At 45.7% G+C, this 22,940-nt stretch overlaps 1 protein-coding gene across 1 annotated transcript in view; it reads right to left on the bottom strand.

Annotated features, from left to right (window-relative positions):
- Positions 1 to 20,856, bottom strand: part of LOC123504462 (T-box transcription factor TBX1-like) — a 53,397-nt gene extending 32,541 nt beyond the window's left edge. Inside the window, exons 1-2 of the mRNA XM_045254986.1 lie at positions 20,416 to 20,856; positions 8,806 to 9,139 (exon numbers count right to left, since the gene is read on the bottom strand). Of these exons, the coding sequence (XP_045110921.1) occupies positions 8,806 to 9,139; positions 20,416 to 20,629 (548 nt within the window). The 5' untranslated portion in view covers positions 20,630 to 20,856. The remainder of the gene's footprint in view (positions 1 to 8,805; positions 9,140 to 20,415) is intronic.
- Between the last annotated feature and the right edge of the window lie 2,084 nt (positions 20,857 to 22,940).

The raw sequence follows: 22,940 nt of genomic DNA, 5'->3' as shown, positions 1-22,940 counted from the left end.
GCCGCCGCCGCCGCCGGTCTCTGTCACGTTCTTCTCGTCTTACTTTTCTTAGGTCTTCATGTTTCGGTTTAATTTTTTGTGTTGGTTTATATAATTAATGTTTTTTTTTCTCTCCCTACGTGTCATATCTGTCTGTCTGTCTGTCTGTCTGTCTCTCTCTTTCTCTCTCTCTTTTCTCTCTCTCTCTCTCTCTCTCTCTCTCTCTCTCTCTCTCTCTCTCTGAAAATGCTGAATATCAACTAATAACACGAAGAATTAGTTGTTATCATCATTACCACCACCACCATCACCACCACCACCACCACCACCACCCCCGTATTCAGAAACGCCTTCCCCTTTCACTACGACAATTTTCCAAGGCCACAGAAACAACTAGCCGGGTTTACAAGTTTTCAAGACAGTTTCTCTTATTAATAAACTACAAATCTTGCCAATCTATCACCAGAACCATAAAACACTCTTAAAAACACGAGTATTTTCAACTGGAACCCTTGGAAAGCAGTGATGGTGAGAGAGCAAAGCGTTTCAGAATACAGGGGTGGATCACAACAACCATCACCATCACCATCACCATAGCCATCACCATTACAGAAAACGAGCAGGAGAGATCATCAGTCTTAGCGGCGCGGACCTTCAAACGGTGACTGGTTGTGTGACAAACTATTTTTCTAGGAGGGTGGAATAGGTGACTGGCAGGGCGAGGTGGTGAAAGGGAGTGCATAGGAGGGCCAGCCAGAAGGAGGGTTAAGGGTGATGGGAAGAGAGGCAGGAGGAGGAGGAGTGGCGTTCATCATGAGGGTATTTGCTGTCATGGAATCTCCGGTCGTATTTGACAGACGCTTGGAGTGAGTGAGTGAGTGACGGTCAGGTCCAGTGGGTCTTGCTGAGAATTCACCTCTTCGGTACTATAACACTATTTCATATACATTCTGCTTACTATTTGGTGATTTTATACAGCCTCAGAATCTTATGTGGGGATTTAAGTAGTGAAGATTTTAGCCATTAAACTTCTGACCTCCATAAACCCTTCCTAATATAAATAGTATCATCTAATCACATCCAAAACTCAAAGTAAATATGCGTCCCACTACTTAAGGGGTTAAAGAGTCTTGGAAGTGGAAACGTGACAAATTCCCCTCGCAACACACAGAGGTCAGCGCCTGGAATAGTCCAGCATCAGGTAGGCGAGTGTTTATCCAACTATTAACTCGAGACACTCATAAAGCGTTTTTCACTCTGCTTTCTCTGCTCTCTTCAGAGACTGGCACATTCAAAGGCCTCTTTTCATTCCATTTGTGTTATCTAACGCTGTGGGCACTCCAACACCTTTATCCTACCACCACTACCACAGAAAAGAGACATTTTCAGGCAAGCACTACATTGTATTAAGGAAAGTGAGAATATTCAGCAGGATGTCAGAACAGGACAATATTGTGCAGACTCAAACATATTCACAGATTCTTTTAGCCTCAAACAAACTCTTTTGAAGAGTTAGATTCCACGGTATGTGAAGGTCAGGCGGACGATTGTGTAACTAAGGTTAAAGAGGCGACATCTGATACAAGTCCAGTTTACCATCATAGTGAGTAAAGACTGTCTGCGGCAGCGCGCGTTGACAGCTAGACACACCATACCAAACACTGAGAAACCAGCGTCTCTCCGTCTGTGGATGCGTCCTGCAGCTGAGTATGTGCCTTGTGTTTACCGCCGCACAGGCCCGAGGGTCCCGTCTCGCAGGGCTGGGGCGTCGCTAGGGAAAAGTGCGCGGAGTGCGGCTGACAGGGTGACAAAGACAGGCGAGAACCGTGTGGCAGACCGCACGGACGTGGTGTCACGTGGCTGACAGGCTGGACACAGTAAAACGTGCCACAGAGAGGTGTGGCTCGAGCGGCGGGCACTGTGGGGTGTGGCTCGCGGATCGGGCATGGCGGGGTGTGGCTCGCGGTGCGGGCACGGCTGGGCGTGGCTTGCGGAGCGGGCACGGCCGGATGTGGTTTGCAGGGCAGGCACGGCAGGGTGTGGTTCGCGGGGCGGGCATGGCCAGGTGTGGCTCGCGGGGCGGGCACGGCCGGGTGTGGCTCGCGGGGCGGGGACAGCGGGGTGTTTCTCGCGAGGCGGGCACGGTGGGGTGTGGCTCCCGGGGCGGCCACGGCGGAGTGTATCGGGGCGGGCACGGCCGGGTGTGGCTCGCGGGCGGGCACGGCGGGATGTGGGTGACAGTGAGTGCCAGTGCTTCCTCACACACTGGTGGCCTGGCTCACTTTCCTTTATTTCCCCGCCAAACGTCAGCACGGCAGGGCGCCAGACACACCGCGTCAGACCCGCCCACCGACACAAGGGACGGAGGCAGGTCTGCTCCTCTGTCTCACTGTTAAAGAACACTGTACCTTGCACCACAAATTTCCTATGATGCAGCATGAGCTGGGCGAGGTGTGTCTAATAGGATAGGTACAGTGAGGAGGTGCAGCTGACAGGGAGATGGACAGAGTTAATGAACACAGTGAACACGGATGAGTGGTTGACAGGGTGTAGTGTGGCTGACAGGATGGGCGCAGCGGAGTGTGGGTAACAGGGTGGCGGGCGCGGCAAGGTGTGAGTGGTAAGATGAACACGGACTGGTGTGGCCGACAGGGTAGACATGGCAGAGTCTGGCTGGCAGGGTGTGAGCGGCAAGGTGCGGGTGAAGCGGCGCGTCTCGCAGCGGCAGCTCGGGGCATGAGGTGCCCTAATGACATGGGTGTCGTTAAGGGCGGACCTGGGCATTAGGACGCCTGCCTCCCCTTCCCTCCCCCGACACATGTGATACACAGCTCGGGTAAACAAAAGAATACCTAACTACGTACATCCCCTCTCTACCCCCTCGCCCTCCCCTCTTTCCCCTTTGTCCCTTCCATTCTATTACCCTCCTTTCTCCCTGATGCGCTTCTTCCCCTCCTCTCTTAGCCCACTTTCCGTCTTCCTCCCATCATTACCTTCACTGAGTCAATCTCCTTTCCCGCCTCACCCTCTCCCTTCCTCTCATTCCATCCTCATTCCACTTGTCTCGCCCTCAACTCCTGTCGCTCCCTCAACCAGCGCCACCATTGTCTAGTTATACTGTCTAACTGCTGCGCACACACACACACACACACACACACACACACACACACGTTACAAATATGCACATACTAACTTTTCTTCCTCCTTTCTCTCTCTCTTGTAAAATGATTAGCAATTAAAAATCTTCCTTACTAATTGAATTACGGGAAGGAGTACACTGGTTTATTATATTGCTGTTATCTTATTTATGGGTATTGTTGTTGTTATTGCCAGCATCGTTCTTAACAGTAGTGTTCATTCAGTAATCTTAGGACCTTTGTTATTAGTGCTATTTATTTTTTTTTACTATTGTGTTATTGACATTATTATCATCATCCTCAATTTTCATCGTGTTTCTACTACTAAATATTATGACTATTACTTTTACTTCTACTATTTATATTACTACTACTACCACCACAACTACTACTACAGTTTAATTAATTCTATATATCACCTTTCACTTCATTTTACTAACACTAGCAAAGTTTAGGCTAAGTCACATTAAGTTAGGTTACGATTAAGTTAGGAATGGAATTAGACTGATACGTAGAAGGTTAAGATTAAGTTAGGTTAAGACTAAGGTTAAGATTAGATTAGGTTAAGACTAAGGCTAAGATTACATTAGGTTGTGAGATAGATTGAAGTTAAATTAGGTTCAGACAAGTTAGGTTCAGACAAGTTAGGTTAAAGTAAATTAGGTTAAGACAAGTTAGGTTAGGGCAAGTTAGTTTCAATAGAGACTGAATGTGTTGATATTAAGACACATGCATTTAGGAGACAGGCAAGGATGGTAGTAGTGATAGTGACGGTGGTGGTGATAGTATGGTGCTGACAATGGAATAGCGGAATGAGGAAAGTGGCATTGGTGATAGTAACAATTGCAGCAGTAGTAATATTAATCCCTTCAGTACCCTGATGCGTTTCCATATTCATTCTGCTTACTATTTGGTGATCATATACAGCTTCAGAAACTTAAGCGGGGAGATTAAAATAGTGAAGACTGTGGCCATTAACCTTCTGACCTCCATAGACCCTTCCTGATGTCAATAAAGTGGTCAAATCGTGCACAAATCTCAAGATAAAAATAGTGATAGACTAACACATACAGGTAACTATGGATGAGAATCACAGAGGGAGCATTACAGAGAATATCTTGCGTCTACTCACGGGGATAAAAGCCACGTTGTTATTATAGACAAGTGCTTATACTTCGAAAACTGAGGCTGGGTTGAAGGAGGCAATAGATGAAACTCGCATCTCGACACAAGTTAGTGATGTCTCGAAGGAAGTAATGCTTGTGGTACTGTTTAATAGATGAAGGAATAGAAGTGAAGGTAATCTCTCTCTCTCTCTCTCTCTCTCTCTCTCTCTCTCTCTCTCTCTCTCTCTCTCTCTCTCTCTCTCTCTCTCTCTCTCTCTCTCTCTCTCTCTCTCTCTTGCACACTCACTTCTTTATCCTCTATTTTTCATCTTTTTTCCTCTTATTTCATTCCTCCTCCTCCTCGCCCTCCTCCTCCTCCTCCTCTTCCTCCTCTTCCTCCTCCTTCTTCTCAGTCCATATCTCTCTTCCCCTTTCTTTATACCTATCTTCTTTCCTCCTTCTGATTCATTTTTCCTCCTCTTTCACCTCTCTTCTATTTCATTTCCTCCTCCTCCTCCTCCTCCTCCTCCTCCTCCTCCTCCTCCTCCTCCCGCTAATAATAAGGCTGATCCAAGACCCAATGTTACCACGTGTTTATTTTCCAAACCTGTGGCAATAAACTGATGGGGAGAGGAGGGAAGAGGGGAAGGAGGAGGAGGAGGAGGAGGAGGAGGAGGAGGAGGAGGAGGAGGAGGAGGAGGAGGAGGAGGACGGGTATGGTACAAAGAGATGCAAGGTGGAGAAAAAGTGTGTGTGTGTGTGTGTGTGTGTGTGTGTGTGTGTGTGTGAGAGAGAGAGAGCCTTGGGAGGGAGAAGCGAAGTGTAACAAAGAGCGTGGCATATGAGAGAGAGAGAGAGAGAGAGAGAGAGAGAGAGAGAGAGAGAGAGAGAGAGAGAGTGCTTCACCTGCTTACCTTTCATTCCCACTCTACACATCAACAACATTATCTATCTTGTATTTGCTCATTAACTGATTTTTCCTACGACACCTTCCCCCCCTCCCCTCTCCTGCCTTTCCTTACCCTCCCTTCCCTCCCCGCCCCGCCTCTCCCCTTACTCACTCCACACCTTATAATGCAAACTAAATATTAGTGTTATTCTAGCGAGACTTTCCTCACCCTTTCCAAGACCCGCCCGCTCCATGGTCGCCCCGCTGCGCCGTGTCAGCGTCCTCTTGCTCGATATCCCGCAGGTGGTGACGTGCTGGGGGCGGGAGAGGAGCGGGAAGCCAGGAAGGGGGCGGGGCGGTTGGGAGGCGGTGTAAAAAAGGAGGGTAAGCAGAAAAAATCTTGAATACTGTGCCGTGAAAATCTCTTACCGCGATTAGTTGAGGCCGTGATTCGTGTACTATAAAGAAGAAGCCCTCCCGCCGCGATGCACAGCCGTGGACACTGAAGCAACTAGTTTTCTGCCTCTCTAAAGCAAAGGTTCCATAATTAACACGCCTTGGTGCGGTGGCTCAGAATATGTACATACTTCACTGCAAATACCACCAGCATGCGATCCCGTGGCGGTGAGCGGTGGGTGTGGGGGAAGCAGCCCCTAGTATTTAGTGTTCCTGAGCTGAGTTTGCACGAGCTCCGGGAAAGGTGAGGCGCTTGTTTACACTAACGGCTTCCCTCCAAGGGTTATCTTTGACTCCCCAGTTACCGCAAAGCCGCCTCTCGTAATTCTTCCAATATTTGCACGCAGAGTTGTTTAAGCATTTTGTCAATAGTCTTGATGTAAACAGCGGAGAGACGCGGTGCCCTTGCCGCCTTGCTGAAGATCCTTTCCGGCACTCGGCTCGCATGGAGACATTACTAAGTCCATTGCAGTCTGGCAACTCCATATCTTTATTTTATTCATATCGAAGTAGTGTCCTTCACTTCAGCGGTGTCGACCAGCCCAGCGCCGCCTAAAACAGAGCGCTCCTCCTGAAATAATAATCTTTTCCAACCTTAATTTTTGTCGGCAGTTTTCATCGCCTGAGTCAGCCAGCTTTTAGGGTGCGAGCAGCTGTCTATCTTTTCCCCCAAACAGTTAAGGCGTGCATTCCAACCCATCCCCCCTTCCTCTCAGGGCAGGGAGTGGTGAAGAGCAGGCAGGCGAGGTGTATACCCGTCCTGTCCTTGGTCTCCTCGAGGCGGGTGAGGCAAAACTCGTCGAGGCTGTAGCGTGTGTTTGCTTGTGTTGTAATCCATCAATAAGTGAGGCCATTAGCGGGGCACTGGTATGGCGCTTCAGGGATCTCCAAGGTCACTCCCATGTCACGCGATGCATCCCTAGCAGTATACTCTTCCCTGTGTTTGCGACGCTGAGACACGGAGACTATCAGGCGAGTGTTGAGGAATATGTACCGTAAAGGCAATTAGAGACTTTCTGCCTTCATTTTCTTTGAACATTAGCGGCGATTGAAACTTGTCAGACCGAACCCGAGATCTAAATCGTCTTTTTCTTGTGTGTGCGTGGCGGTGCTGTACCTGGCGGCGTGAGGCAAGCACTGGCATTACGAAGCAGCGAGACACAAACATCACTTCTCTATTTACAATACAAGAGTGTCACGCTCCTTTCTTACTTTATTCGGATAGATAGATCATAAAAGTGTGTAGAATATGAATAAATGATAAGAAAATAAAAAAGAGAGATTTAGATGCAGGGAAACCAAAGACTAATAAGCAAAGTGGTGATCGCAAGGAGACTCAACCCAGCAGAGTATAAACAACGCATGGCAAGCTTCGCCTATATTCAGAAACGCCCTGCTCTCTTACCACGACAGTTTTCCAAGGTCAGAGATTACTAGCCGGGTTTTCAAGACAGTTTCTCCTAATGATAATCTAAAAACCTTGCCAGTCCATCACCGGAACCATGAAAACATCCTTGAAAACAGGAACCTCTTCAACTAAAGCCTTTGGAAAGTAGTGATGGTGAGAGAGCAAAGCGTTTAATATTGCCCTCAAGCCACTGTGGAGGAAAGGAAGCCCGTGTCAGCCGCTAAGGGGAGGAAAACCCACACCGCGGAGAGGACTGATAGTGTGTACGCGCACGCACGCACACCCACAAGAAAAAAAAAAATTAATAAATGAATAGAAAATATATAAAGAACACAGAACAAAGAAAAGAAGACAAAAATTGAGAAAAGATAAGAAAAGAAGTGGTGTTTCAGGAAATACAACAACAGTTTAGTTCAAATTTAGGTCAAATTAAATGGCTTTGTATCACCACATGAGTTAATTCTGCAGCAACGTACACTGCTCGTCATGAATCGGTCTGCAGTGGCCGTGACCTGCTAACTCAGTATAAAATTTTGCTTCAGCCTTGAGAGAGCCCTGAAGTCAAATCAAATAAATGGCTTTGTATCAGTCAATCTTGCACCACCACATATCTACGTACTGCTCGACATGAATCAGTCCGCAATGGCCGTGACTACCAACTCTGTATAAAATTTTGCTTCAGCCTTGAAAGGGCCCTAAAATCAAATCAAATAGATATATGAGTCAATTTTACACCACCACATGCATATCTACGTACTGCTTGACATGAATCAGTCTGCAATGGCCGTGACCTGCCAACTCAGTATAAAATTTTGCTACAGCCTTGAGAGAGCCCTAAAGTCACACCACTGCATCAAACCACCTACCCCACACTGTCTTAGCAACGCACAGTAACTTCTGGGCTAGCCAAACGACGTCCTATTAGCTGTTGTCTTGCTCGCTCTCTTTTCCGCGAGCTGTCACGAATGAAGGGCGATACAGTTCTGCAGTTCCTCTTCGTGAGTCGCTTCGAGGGGTCTACAGGAGGAGCATAAGCAAGTAACGCGTGTGGTGTGCGTGTGTGTATATCGAGGAAGGCTGAGGACGTCACTGGAGATACTGAGCTTTGAGTCTCTCCAACCAGTAGCAATTTCTTTTTTTTTCCCTTATTCGAAGTTGATGTTAAGGAGTTTATCTTTGTGTCTTTATTAATGTATATATTTGTGTCTGTATCTTTCTGTTCATCTTTCTAGTAATTCATTTTTTTGTGTGTTTGAGGAAGAGGCGAGGAACGAAAGAGAGAGAGAGAGAGAGAGAGAGAGAGAGAGAGAGAGAGAGAGAAACATGATACAACTCCCTTGACCTCTACTTCTGCGACCCTCCCCCTCTCCTGTCCCACCACCACGTACCCACTTCAACCACTTCATTAGCACGGTTTTTCCCTCTTCCTGCGACGAAAGATGCTTAAGGGGGCGTGCAAAGCCTCCACGTGCACCCACCTGTACCTACACACACACACACACACACACACACACACACACACACACACAGGGACCGCCGTGGTACAGTGGAACCATGCGTGCTTTGGGGTCCGAGGGGTCTCCAAGCGCACGGGTTCGAATCCTGTCCACGGTCCGAGTGTAGGTTGGGCTTCCTCACTCGGGACAACGGTTTCCTAGCGGGTGGGCTTTGAGACAGGAGGTACCCCAAAAAGTATCGCCTTTAGCCCAGAAATTGCCGTGAAAAGCCCACATGGTATAAATAAAAAAAATAAAAAAACAAATGAATGATTGGGAGCACTGGTTAACTTTACACACACACACACACACACACACACACACACACACATACCTGCCAGCCTTGGTCACAATCATCTCGGTGCCAAGCTCATTAAATTCATCCCACAGTGACTTCATTTCCAGGGTCGCGGAGACGTTCACCAGGCGAGCGTGTAAGGGCTTCTTGGGGACAGAGCCGCCTCCTTCCTGTAGGTGCGGCGAGCCCTTCTCTGACCCCGACAAACTGAGGGATGTCTCTTCCTTGTGGTCTTTGAGTGGGGAGTGCGGGGAGCGCGGTGCCTTGGACAGCAACACGTCCCCACACGCAGACTGAGGTGGGTGCGGGTAGTCCAGACCGCCTCCCACGCCGTAGTCATCGCGTCCCTTCCCCGCCGACAGAAGACACGCTGTAGGGAAGAAGATTTGAGTGTAAGGGAGAATAGAACAAGGTTTACCGCAGAGAGAAAGAGAGAGAGAGAGCGCAGTGTACGATAAAGGAATAAGACTGAGGCCCATATTTTGGAACACTTCCGCGCCTCATAGCACCTTCACTAGTGTCAAAGGCCTCTAATTGAAGTGACGAAGGTTTTCAAGGGTGTTTCTGTAATTCTAGTGACATGTTAACAAGTGTTCTGCATTATCAACAGAACAAGTACTCTTTGGAACTCGGCTAATCGTCTTTGTGGTCTTTGAAAATGGTCGCAGTGAGAGAGGGAAGCGTTTCTGAATATAGCTCTTAAAAGTTTCACTGTATAAGTAAGTTATTTCTTTTCTATCATGGTCTATGTTCTTAGGCGAAAGATAAGAAGACGAGAAGAGAGAGAGAGAGAGAGAGAGAGAGAGAGAGAGAGAGAGAGAAAGAGAGAAGGGATATTTAAAGCTTTTGTTGGTGGAGAGAGGAGTAAAGACAAGACTCAAGGCAAGGGAAGATGAAGGTGATGCATACTATGATATTACACAAGAGGACTTTAAGGAGACATCCAAGGGTATACTCGTGTGATGGGCAGCTTCCGTTCCTCAAGTGATGACGCACAGTAGCCATCGGAATACCGGTCTACGTGACAGTAAATGTTCTCACTGCTTCACGATGATGCTGTGATGGTGTTGCAGGAAAGTAGTTGTTGTGGTACCAATGTTTCTGTGTTCTTTAACCCCATCAGTACCATGACGCGTTTCCATATGCATTCTGCTTAGTGATTCTATACAGCTTCAGAAACTCAGAGGGGATTGAAATAGTGGACTGTAGCCATTAATCTTCTGACCTCCATAGACTCTTCCTAATGTCAATAAAATGGTCTAGTCGTACACAAATCTCAAGGTAAAAATGTGTCCCTGTACTGAAGAGGTTAAGATATACAGAACACATTATTTTCGTTCAGTCATTCTTTCTTTCCCTGACTGCCTGGTTTCTCACCACATAAGCTCACAGTATAAATTAGAAAAAAAGCAACATATGCATACGAGTATAGACCAAAATGGCAGATCAAGTAGATTAATGCCCAGTCTCCACTATTCTAATCCCCATATGAGTTTCTGAAGCCAAATAGTAACCAGAATGAATATGAAAACGTGGCTTGGTACTGAAGGGACCAAGACAGATTGCGGTGAGTGACGGTGAGCAGTGGCAAGCAGGTGGGATGGCTTGTGTGCCGGCCAAGGAGGTTACACTAATACACTGAACAAATCTATTACAGCACCAAATTGTATAACACGAAGGCCAAACGTTGTGAAAAATACCAACACAAAGACACAACACACACACACACACACACACACACACACACACACACACAATTCCAGCGGTAAGATGTGAGTGGTGACGCGTGAGTGAGATCGTCTTATGAAGAGAGTGATTCAGAATAAACGTTTTGTGTCAGCGAGTGTCAGAAAAGTGGCGACAGTCAACATGTAGAGGTCAGCACTTATGTCTCCTCCTCTTGCTCCTTCTTCTCTTCCTCCTCCTCCTCCTCCACTACTTCACCTCCTTTTCCTGATCTCCACGCTCCTCGTCTCCCTTGTCAGCGCCAGAGAAGTCGATGATGACAGCAGAGCAACAACAAAAACAAAAATATATACAAGAGACAGGATAACAGTTATAGAAGCCCACACACCGCCACTTCTAACCTCAACACCACGGCCACACACCACACATCACACACCAAACACCACACACCACGCACCGCCATCCCTCCCTGCGCACCTCCTCAGTATCTGCCTCGTCTCTGCGCACTTGCATTACTCTTGCTGTGGAGACTTCGGTGAATCGAAAATGTGTTTTCTCTCAGTAAGCCAGCAGGTGGAGGAGGTGCGAGGGCAGATAGAGAAACAGACACACAGACAGACAGATTGGGAAGTCATACACATAGACAGACACACACACACACACACACACACACACACACACACACACACACACACACACACACATACACACACACAGACATAATACCTGGTGATTTTCTATCATCGCAACTTAAAATACGCCCCTCTCTCTCTCTCTCTCTCTCTCTCTAAATAACAAATCCCATGTGACTTTTTTTCCTCGACTGTGACAACTCAACATGGCGCGGGAACAGTGGGTGTGTGTGTGTGTGTGTGTGTGTGTGTGTGTGTGTGTGTGTGTGTGTGTGTGTGTGTGTGAGAGAGAGAGAGAGAGAGAGAGAGAGAGAGAGAGAGCAGGGAAGAAGGGTGATAGTTTATTTTTCTATCATCAATTATGAAGCTGCTCACTCTTCGCTGTAGGACGGGGCGCCGAGAGGGAGGGGGCGGGGCAGGGGCGGGAGACGAAGGCGGGACGGGGCGGGGCTGGGAAGGGAGTAGAGATGAGGAGGGCCCTAGGTTGCTTGCAGGAAACAGACCACCACACAAACAATCTTCCTACTGCTACTACTAACACTATTACTACCACCGCTATCCATTACACTGCTACCGCTATTTGCACTGGTCTACCCCTTATCTCTCTTTTCGGCAGCGTCATAACATCATTATCGCAACGAGACTGGAACACTTACGCTGTGTTATCATCGTCATCATTACCATCATCACCGCTGTTGTTTCTGATACTCGATACGTATGACACCCTCGCTGGTAAACAACAATAGCTGTCTTAAACTAGAGGGTGATTCTGTACCCACTAAGGAAGATACTGGTGTTGGTGCGTGCGTGTTGGCCTGGGAAACACTGTGAAAGTTACTGATTCGATTTCTGTCGCTGCCTGAAACTACTGTTGTTGATGCGTGCGTGTTGGGCGATCCTGTACATACTGCTAAGGAAGGTATTGGTGTCGGTGCGTGCGTGTTGGCCTGAGAAACAATGTAAAAGATACCGATTCGATTTCTGTCGCTGTCTTAAACTATATTGATTCTGTACCCACTGCTAAGGAAGGTACTGGTGTTAGGCTTAAAATAGTGAAGACTTAGGCTGATAAACTTCTAAGCCTTCCTAATGTCAATAAAAACGTCTAATCATACCCAAAACTCATGGTAAAATACGTTTCAGTACTGAATGGGTTAAACTACTTTCCAAAGGCTCTAGTTTAAGATACTCATGTTTCTAACCCCTTCAGTACTTTCCTCATGCTTTCTTTTCCCAGTACTGTAGTCTTGTTCAGCCTAATCAACCTGCTATACTAATCATCTGTTCTTTTCTCACCCTTCTTTTTACTCTTTCCCTCAAGTGTCATTTCTGTAAACAATTTGTACTTCATTTTTCTCCTTCCTTGTCTCTCTTCGTCATTCACGCCTCTCAGTGTCCTCTCCCTCTCACTCCACCCCACAGTCCAAACACACGCCTGGATCCATTGATGGTGCCACTACAAGCAACCAAACTGACTGATCTCTCTTTGCCTTCTCTTTCAAAACAAGCGAGTGACCACAACACGTAACTGACTAAAGATACTCGTACATGTGGACTTGATTAGGCCAGGCTCTACTATAACTCCCTCCGGCGCCAAGACCAGCAGCGTTGTACTGACGAATAGCTAATAGTCAAGATTTCAGCAGCTTTGAGTGAATTGCAGAGCTTATTGGTTAACGCCCGTATTCAGAAAGGGCTTCCCCTCTAACTACTACAATTTTCCAAGGCCTCAGAGACAACTAGCCGGGTTTTCAAGACTGTTTCTCCTTTTAAAAACTAGAAATCTTGTTAATCTATCACCAGAACCATAGAAATGCTCTTAAAAACACGAGTAACTTCAATTGGAGAGAGTAAAGCGTTTCCGAACACGGGCCATAGTGAGGCGACAATGAAAGAGAAGAAGACATCACAACAAAGACACTGCAGAAAACAACACAACGAAACACAAAGAAGGGAGCAGAAAAAAAAATAAATAAATAAAGCTCGGTAAACAAAACAGCCAATGAAAAAGATCCATACTCGCAGGACAAAGCACCACCACCACCACCACTACCACCACCACCACCACCACCATTACCACCACCGGACAAGTGTTAAGCCGCGGCATTGGTTTGTTTACACGTGACGTCACGGCGTTGTTCTCACACGGCCAGCAGTTACGCTTCTACAATACGTGGTGCGCTCTTCCTTGCTTCTAATTTGTCCATTTTGTGTGTTTCTCCGTGTGATTAGTATTAATTAGAAGAAAAGAAGAAGAACAGCAAGAACAAGAAGAACAATAACAAGATGAACAAGAACAATTATAAGAACAAGAAGAAGAAGAAGAAGAAGAAGAAGAAAGGAGGTGGAGGAAAAGGAGAAGGAGAAGGAGAAGGAGAAAAAGATGATGATAATGAAGAATAACAAGATGAAGAAGAACAAGAACAAGAACAAATAGAAGAAGAAGAAGAAGATGATGATGATGAAGGAGAAGATGAAACAAAAGAAGAAAAGAAGAAGAAGAAAAGAAGAGGAAGAAGAAGAAGAAGAAGAAGAATAGGAAGAGGAGGAGGAGGAGGAGGAGGAGGAGGAGAACAAGAAGAAAAAATTAAAAAAAGGACACATAAAAGGAAAAAAATGAGTAACTATTAGACGAGAGAGAGAGAGAGAGAGAGAGAGAGAGAGAGAGAGAGAGAGAAGTGAACCTAGCTGGCTGCTGTTAGTATACACAGGCGTGAGTTTACTGTGGCAGCTTCCTCCCTCCCTGACTCTCTCTCTCTCTCTCTCTCTCTCTCTCTCTCTCTCTCTCCTGGTCACAGTTTTACTCATATCCATGCGCGAAGTTGAATGTCGATTTGTCTTCCTTTTTCAGCACGAAGTTGGAAAGTCTCTCTCTCTCTCTCTCTCTCTCTCTCTCTCTCTCTCTCTCTCTCTCTCTCTCTCTCTCTCTCTCTCTCTTCTCGGACGCAAGTGACGTCATTCAACACATCCCCCATCTTCTATCTATATTGGTTCACAGAAAACGGATATAGGGTCTAATGCGTCGATAGTGATGATAGTGGAGGTGGTGGTGGTGGTGGTAGTGGTGGTAGTACATAGTGGCACCCGTAGTAGTAGTAGTAGTAGTAGTAGTGGTGGTGGTGGTGGTGGTGGTGGTCGTCCATCATCACCACAGCACTTTGGGGAGGTGGTGGGGAGAGTGGTGGGGTTAGGCCAGCCACCTGTACCCCCTCCCCCACTTCCCCCTCTCCTTCCCCACCTCCTCCCCCTCCCTGGTCTGTTCTCACCACTATCATGTGAACGATTAATGACGTTTTCCCTCCTTCTCTCCTTCCCTCCTTTCTTCCTTCCCTCCTCTTCGCCTTTCTCACTCCCTCCCTCCCTCCCTCTCTCCCTACTCCTCTTCCTTCCTTTCCTTTCTTCCTTTTTTCCTCACAATTTCTTTCATTTCGTGTTCTCTTCATTTATTCTTCACTTTCCTTCCTTCTCTGTTTCTTTCTTCTTCCTGTTTCTTTCTTCAGCTTTCTTTTTTTTTTGTTTTTTTTAGCATTTTCGTTATTTATTTTCGTTTCTCCCTTCTCTTCTTCTCTTCTTCATCTAGTTTTCGCATTTTTCCCATTATCTTTCGTTTATACCCTTCACTTTCTCTCCTATTTCATGTGTTTTTTTTATTATTTTTCTTTCTCATTTTTCCTTTAGTTTCCCTCATTCAGTTTCCTTATTTCCCTGCATACTCCACTTCTTTATATTTCACTCTTATTTTGTCGTTCCTCTGTCGTTCTTCCGTCTGTCCTTCCTTTACTTGTCGGATCCTCCCTCACGCATCATCCTCACAGCTGTTGCTCCCCACACTCGTCCATTACCAAAGGCTTATACACACAATAATCACATGATGGACAGATCTGATACGCAGCCATACAAATATATACCTACATACATACATGCACTGATAGAATACATACATGGAAGTTGAATCACACGACTGGTATATCAAGGACTGAATACTCATAAACTCGCATGAATTTATACGTTGGTTGAGAAATTGTTAGACTAATAGTGATGTAGGCATGTTTGATTGGTGAATGATAATCTTAGCCCCGTCCAGTACTATGCCGCGTTTTCATATTCATTCTGCTTACTATTTGGTGATTCTATACAGCTTCAGAAATTTACGTGTGGGATTGAAGTAGTAAAGACGCTGGCCAGTAATCTTTTGATCTCCATTGAGCTTTCCTAATGTATAAACTGGTCTAATCATACCCAAACTCAAGGTAAAAACGCGTCCCAGTACTGAGGGAGTTAATGATAAAAGAGAAATGTTACTCCCATGTCTTTCAGGAACTGGCAACATAGTGGGCCTTTGTTTTTTTTTCCATATTTTGTTGCCCTTGGCCAGCTGTCACTCCTACATAAAAAAAGAAGTCAGGATCGGTCGTAAGTTTTTGCCCGATGATCATTTTCTAGTATTTGGAAGCATCACCGAGAAAATGGAATACGTAGATAAATAATTGTTTCTTTAGCTGCCGTGGTGATACTGCGCCGAACAGTCAATTAATTATCTCGGTTGCTAAAGAAATCACTTATCGTATTCCATTTCCAGGCGATGCTTCCAAAATATAGAAAAATAAAAGGGAGAAAATAATGATGTGTGAATCCAACGAAACAAACTTGTGTGCTAAAATCGGAGGTCAACACACACAATTTTTAAACGAGTCTAAGTATGAATGATTATTAAGAAGACGATTCCATGCAACCTGATTTTCCAAAGGCGATGGTGGTGGAGCTCTATTTATCTTGCTGGATATTGTTAAGACGCGGCGTGAACCAAAACTCAGAATAATTATTACAAGGACGATGGTAGAGGAGCGCTGTTTGTCTGGCGAAGGAAGGTCTTTGCTGGATATTAAGACGCGGCGTGAACCAAAACTCAGAATAATTATTAACCTAATTTTCCTGAAGGCGATGGTAGAGGAGCGCTGTTTATCTGGCGAAGGAAGGTCTTTGCTGGATATTGTCAAGACGCGGCGTGAACCAGACAAGCCGCGAAATGAGAAAATGAAAGAAAACACTGACATCATTAGCAGTGACAGCAGATATCAAGATAGGGGAAAGGATGTTAGTAAGAAGGTTATTTAAAAAGTTATCTGCCTCGTTTCAATTCCTGCGTTGCCATGAAGGGATTAAGCTCATAAGGCCAACGGTGAGGTTATTCTCTTTCCTTTTCTATAAACACTTAATTTGCCTGTGTCTGTGAGGGTGGTGAAGGGAGGAAGGCAGCAAGGGAGGAAGGCAGGAAGGAAGGCAATGAAGGAATCAACGTAACAGTATGCCACTAAACACTCACCTTTCAAGATCCTTGGAAGCGTGGAATATAAAATAAACCAACATTAGAACAATATATTACATCATCTCACCCTCCCCCACTCTCTCTCTCTCTCTCTCTCTCTCTCTCTCTCTCTCTCTCTCTCTCTCTCTCTCTCTCTCTCTCTCTGTATGTATTTTGCACGTTGTATAATATAAAGAATCGGTTCCTCGTGATCCAGTGACCATTAATATGTAAAGCGAAAGAATGAAAAGCCTAAGTCAGCGTGTCTCTGTCTGTCATCGCGGTAAGGCGGAGGGAACGTGGGCTGTTGTGGCGGGGGCGGCGCGGTGCAGGGGTACAGGATACAGGGTACAGGCCCCGGCCCTGGTCCTGGGGTACAGGTGCGGTGTTTGTCTCCTGCCGTCAGCACCCTGCCACGGGCGTGTTTGGCGTCGCTGCTTTCCCTCTCAGGGCTTCCCTATATTGACCCAGATATCGCGGGAGAAACATTCCCCTCACCGCTTCACTCATGTTAACTTCATTTCAATTTTCGATCCTGATTCCAGACTAACATCAACAAACGTAAAGGAATTTGTGGTTATTCATGACAATTATACGCTGTTCTTTGCCTCACTATACTGTAAATAGTTCTCCTGTCCTCACGCTCATCTCAAGCATTTACCACAAGAATTTATATCCTCTCCCATTGTACCCGTGAATGGCTGTCTATTCACTGTGCATCCTGTTGTCCACTTCACATCCCATAAACACAGAAAGAGACGCTCCACACGCACACAGGTAGGCACAAACAACTGCAGATGTTACACGTAGTACATATTTGTTTTTCAGCGCATATACAAAAGAGGTACTCAGGATTGCAGTGCACACACACACACACACACACACACACACACACACACACACACACACACACACAACAACTCAGGCATTGCACACACACACACACACACACACACACACACACACACACACACACACACACACACACACACACACACACACACACACACACACACATTTGACCAATCAATGAAACTAAATGAAAAAAGATAACAACAACAATATCGATTTCAATAATAATAACAATAATAATAGTAAAAATAATAATGTTGATGATAACAGCGTGATACCAGACAGCCATGCACGCTCGTCCCTAAGGTCTACTGTACAAGCGGTTCACAGGGCACCAGCATCAGCAGCACCAGTGACCGTGACAGAGTGACTAGCAGGAGAGGCACGCCGAGCCGCGCCAAGGTCGGGAGCGTGTCAGCTTGCGGAAACAAAACAAACTAAGGAAAGACCAGAGGCGCAGCGGGACAAGGCGGCGCGGAACCCATGAGACCAGAATTCCTAAACACTTGGGCCTGTATTTTGAAACACTCTTCCGCCGCAGTTCTATCATTTCAAAAGGCTCTATTTAAGAATATATGATTTTTTTTCATTTTTTTACTGGTTTAGCGGGAGATTAACGTGATTTTTGCAGTATTAAGAGGAAAAATAGTCTTGAAAGCACGAGAATCATCACCATGGCTTTTAAAAGTAGTAGCATTTTGAAAGACTCTTCTACCACAGCTGTCTGATTTCAAAAGGCTCTATTTGAAGCTACACAACTTTTATTAAGTGTTTTACTGGTTTGATTGCAGATTATTATGATTTTTACAGTATTAAGAGAAAAAATCACCGTGGTTCTTAAAAGTAGTAGTATTTTGAGACACTCTTCCGCCGCAGTTGCATGATGTCAAAAGGCACTATTTGAAGCTAGACAATTTTTATTAAGTGTTCTGCTGGTTTAGTGACAGATTAACATGATTTTTACAGTATCAAGAGGAAAATTAGTCTTGAAAGCACTAGAATCATCACCGTGGTTCTTATAAATGAGGTCGTATTCTCAAAAACTTCTGGGTTTCACCTCCACTATTACAAAAGGTTTTTATTTAAGTTTACACGAGTTTTTAAGGTGTTTTGATGTTTCTAGAGGCAGAGTGACAAGATTTCTATATCATTAACTGGAAATACACTCTTGAAAACCCCACTGCTAATCTCTGTGGCCTTGGAAAACAGTCGTGATGATAGAGCAAAGCGTTTCCAAATACAGGTCATACAGTCGTGGTGAGACGGTAAAGCGTTTCTGAATCCGAGCCTTAAATTTGTTCTCTCACTGCGACTCTTATCAAACGCCACGGAGATGATACGCTGGGTTCTCAAGGCTGTTCTCTCTGTTTATAATGAAATCTTATGTAAAGTGAGTGGTCAGGAAGCACAAGTTGAGGTGAGGTGCTACTTGAATCCTTAATGTTTATGCTACAAAAACCATCTTAAGAGAGAAATGGTTTTGTACCTGAAACGTTAGAGGATGAAATACCTTATCTCACCTTGTGTCTCCCTATACTACTCACTTTACACAGTTACCTTCATCTCTACATAATGAAGTCCTGTTATTCTGTCACTGGAACCCTATAAAAATACTCTTAAAAATCCGTGTCATTTGAACTATTGGTAAAGTACGGCGTAAGTGTGTTCCAAAATATTTCTCGTTGAATATAAGAGAACGATAACAAGACCTATAAAAGCATCCTTGAAAAATATAATGGCATAAAAAGACCCGTAATTCCTTCAGTACTGGGACGTATTTTTATCTTGAGTTTATTGGATGTAATTAAACGATTTTATTTATACATTAGGAAGCGTCTATGGAGGTCAGAAGATTAATGGTTACAGTCTTCACTATTTTAATCCCCTACATACGTTTCTGAAGGTGTATTAAATCACCAAATAGTAAGGAGAATGAATATGAAAACGTGTCCTGGTACTGAAGGGGCTTAAACAATCACAACCCTAAAATACACACTTGAAAATCCAGAAACCCCTTGAAATAACCGAGCTCTCACGCTAACCTCATCATGTCACCCACTAGCTCTGTCCTATACATTAGTGCAGTTCATCGTCGTATGCATCAGTGAAAAAGCTGAGTACCGTCTGGTCATAACATGTTTACCTCTTCAGTACCATGAGTTTCCCTATTCATTCTGCTTACTGTTTGGTGGTTTTATACAGCTTCAGAAACTTATGTGGGGGATTTCAATAGTATAGACTCTGGCCACTAATCTTCTATAGACCCTTCCTAATGTCAATAAAATGGTCTAATCGTACACAAACGTAAGGTAAAAATGTGTCCTGAAGGGGTTAAGCAGGAGTCGCTTCGTAGCACTTGAGATACATTTTGAGAATACAGTGTTTGATTTTATTCCTCCCATCAAAAAGTACTTTCTCTTCAGTGTTTATGTTGCTGTCCTTTCATACTTCCTTCAGCACTTACTATCCTCTATGTATCAACATTTCTATAGGACATTACGACTCCAGATATTTTAACTTGTAAGAACATTTAACTTGTAAGAATTTTTAACTTGGTCCTCCTGAACCGAATGTAACACAGATATATCCACTTCACTCATTGGTTCTTAAATTGTTCCAAATATCTGGACCTCGAAACATGATGGTGGTGGTGGTGGTGGTGGTGGTGGTGAGAAAAGGAAAAGAAACAAGCTACTAACTTTCCCACCCTGAAAAAAAATACTTTACCAAAAAAGGAAACATGAATATCTTGGAGTGAGCTTTGGAAATAGTGGTGGTGAATGATGATGATGATGGTGGTGGTGGTGGTGGTGGTGGTGGTGGTGGTGGTGGTGGTGAGCTACAGGTGATCTGACACACACGTTATTCACATGTTTTCTGAATTCAGTAATATATATAGTGACAGTGAATGTGTGTGTGTGTGTGTGTGTGTGTGTGTGTGTGTGTGTGTGTGTGTGTGTGTGTGTGTGTGTGTGTGTGTGTTATGGAATGAATTAAAGTTATATAATCGTATACAGCAATAGTACAGTTTCTACAAATTCTCCTCCCCATATCTCTCTCTCTCTCTCTCTCTCTCTCTCTCTCTCTCTCTCCATTCAAAAAAATAATAAATAAACAGATTGTTCTCTGCGTGGGTGTGAGAGGAACGGTAGCGAGGCGTGGGTTGCTCACCTTCCATTTCCTTCATGGGCGTGGAGTAGTGGGCGGGGATGGACGCCCACTCGTAGCAGCAGTCCGTGGTGCGGGGCGGTAAGAGGGCGGTGTGGGCAGGCCCCTGACCCGCCATGCCGCCCACACCGCCCATCATGTTCACGTCACCTGCCCCACGCTCCTGCCCGTGGGCGTAGGAGCCTCCCACAACACCCTGATAGCACTGGGCATCCATCCTGCCGTCACCCGTGCCCCGGGGCTGATGTGGGCGGGCGTGGGCAGACGATAGATAGTGTCAGCGGCACGCTCGCTCACTGATAGATAAAGATGAAGGGGTGGATGTCAACAAAAAGGGGCGTGGGCACACGATGAGAACGGGTGTCGGGATGGGTGGTGACAGGCCAGTCGTCACCCGCACCGCCACGGGCCGAGGAGTGACTGCCGGCGGCCCTCACGCCCGCCCGCACACCTCCCCTCGCCACCCGCCCGCGCGCATATCCACACGCCGATACCTGCACCCACACCCACACCCACACCCTCCTCACCCCACCCTGCACTCGTCAGTGAGAGCAATCTTGCCTGCTAAGAAGTGATATGCTTTCCGGCAAGTGAAGACAAGTGCCTCAGTGACTTTCAAAATCAAAAATTAAATGAAAATACCCAAAAAAACGTGGTGTCAGTGCCCGTCTGCCCGCCCCGCACTGTCAGGAGTCAAAGGGCTTTGTTTAAAGGGGCGTTCATTGGTGTTCCCCTCAATGTGTGGTTACGTTACTCACTGCTATTGGTGGGATGACCGGGAAGAGGCGGTGAATGCCCAAGAGGAGGAGCCACATGGGCGGTGCCTGGACCTGACGCCCCGCCTTCCCTGACGACGTACTACCCGCTACCACCTCAACACCGCATCTCAGAGGAATTCACCGTTTCTTTAGGATTCACATGTGAGCGAAGTCATTCACCATTACACATGATCTGATACCCTCAGTAACTGCCCGACAGGTGACCAGAACTGCACTAGGAACCATAAAAGTGTCGAGAAACGGCCTTCTTTCACACCGCACAGTACCAGAATACAAAGGGTCGAGCCAGGAGGGGCAGGGAGACGGCTTATGTGACTACAGGTGAGCGAAGGTTAAGAAGCAAGGTGGAAATGAAAGGCAGCAGGCTAAGGACCCAATTAGACACGGCAATCAGCGCGCCACTGATCACGACGAGTCACCGCACGCCCTCGCCTCAACGACTTGATTTTAACTCCTCGCACTTGCTGATTATTTGGCGAGAAATGAGGGAGAAAGAGGGTAAAGTGACGGTGACAACAGAAGAATGGGGAGGCGGAGGAATGGAGGTGACAAATGTGAGAGAAAAGAGATGGGAGGGCTTGCTAATAAACTTCTTTGCTTGTGTGTGTGTGTGTGTGTGTGTGTGTGTGTGTGTGTGTGTGTGTGTGTGTGTGTGTGTGTGTGTGTGTGTGTGTGTGTAGCAGGTATAGGAGTCTTTACCTATTAAATTTTCCCAGCATGGAAGTGTTATGAGGAATAGACAGTTTCGTTGAAGGCTAAAAATATTCTCTCCTTCCTCTCTCTCTCTCTCTCTCTCTCTCTCTCTCTCTCTCTGACTCTACGAATATGAAAATTTAGCTGATATTGCACATTAGACACCGTAAATGAGAATACTCCAAAAATACCATCACCAAAAGATCGTAACTCCAGAATTAGTCACATTGTGTTCTATATGACGAGTTCACTAAGGGAAATGCTTGAGGCAGATGAATCAACAAATAACACTGAAATAAGAACAAAAACCAGTCGTGAAGAGGCAAAGGTAGAGCAAAATGGAGCAAAGCGCGCTGGTAAATATCTTAATGTATTTGTAAAAGTGGTAAAACAAACACACAACAAAGAAGGAAGGAAAGAAAATAACCGTCACATTTAAAGAGGGCCGCCGTGGTACAGTGGAACCATGCGTGCTTTGGGATCCGAGAGGTCTCCAAGCGCACGGGTTCGAATTCTGTCCACGGTCCGAGTGTTGGTTGGGCTTCCTCACTCGGGGCAACGGTTTCCTAGCGGGTGGGCTTTGAGAGAGGAGGTACCACAAAAAGTATCCCCCATAAATTCCCGTGAAAAACCCACATGGTTTAAAAAAAAAAAAAAACACCAATAAACAGATAAGGAAGGAAGGAAAGTGGGGAAAAAAAGCACCACATTATTTTCATCCCTTCAATACTGGGACACATTTTTATTTATTTATTTTTTTTTTTTTTTTTTTTACATCATGTGGACTTTTCACGGGAATTTCTGGGCTAAAGGGAAACTTTCTTGGGGTACCTCCTATCTCAAAGCCCACCCGCTAGGAAGCCGTTGCCCCGAGTGGGGAAGCCCAACCTACACTCGGACCGTGGACAGGATTCGAACCCGTGCGCTTGGAGACCCCTCGGACCCCAAAGCACGCATGGTTCCACTGTACAACGGCGGCCCCCTTTTTTGAGATTTGTTGTACCATTAGATCATTTTATTGACATTAGGAAGGGTCTATGGAGGTCAGAAGATTAA

The sequence above is a fragment of the Portunus trituberculatus genome, chromosome 16 (genome assembly GCF_017591435.1).
Source record: "Portunus trituberculatus isolate SZX2019 chromosome 16, ASM1759143v1, whole genome shotgun sequence".
NCBI classification, from domain to species: Eukaryota; Metazoa; Arthropoda; class Malacostraca; order Decapoda; family Portunidae; genus Portunus; species Portunus trituberculatus.
This window is presented reverse-complemented; position numbering and strand designations above follow the sequence as displayed.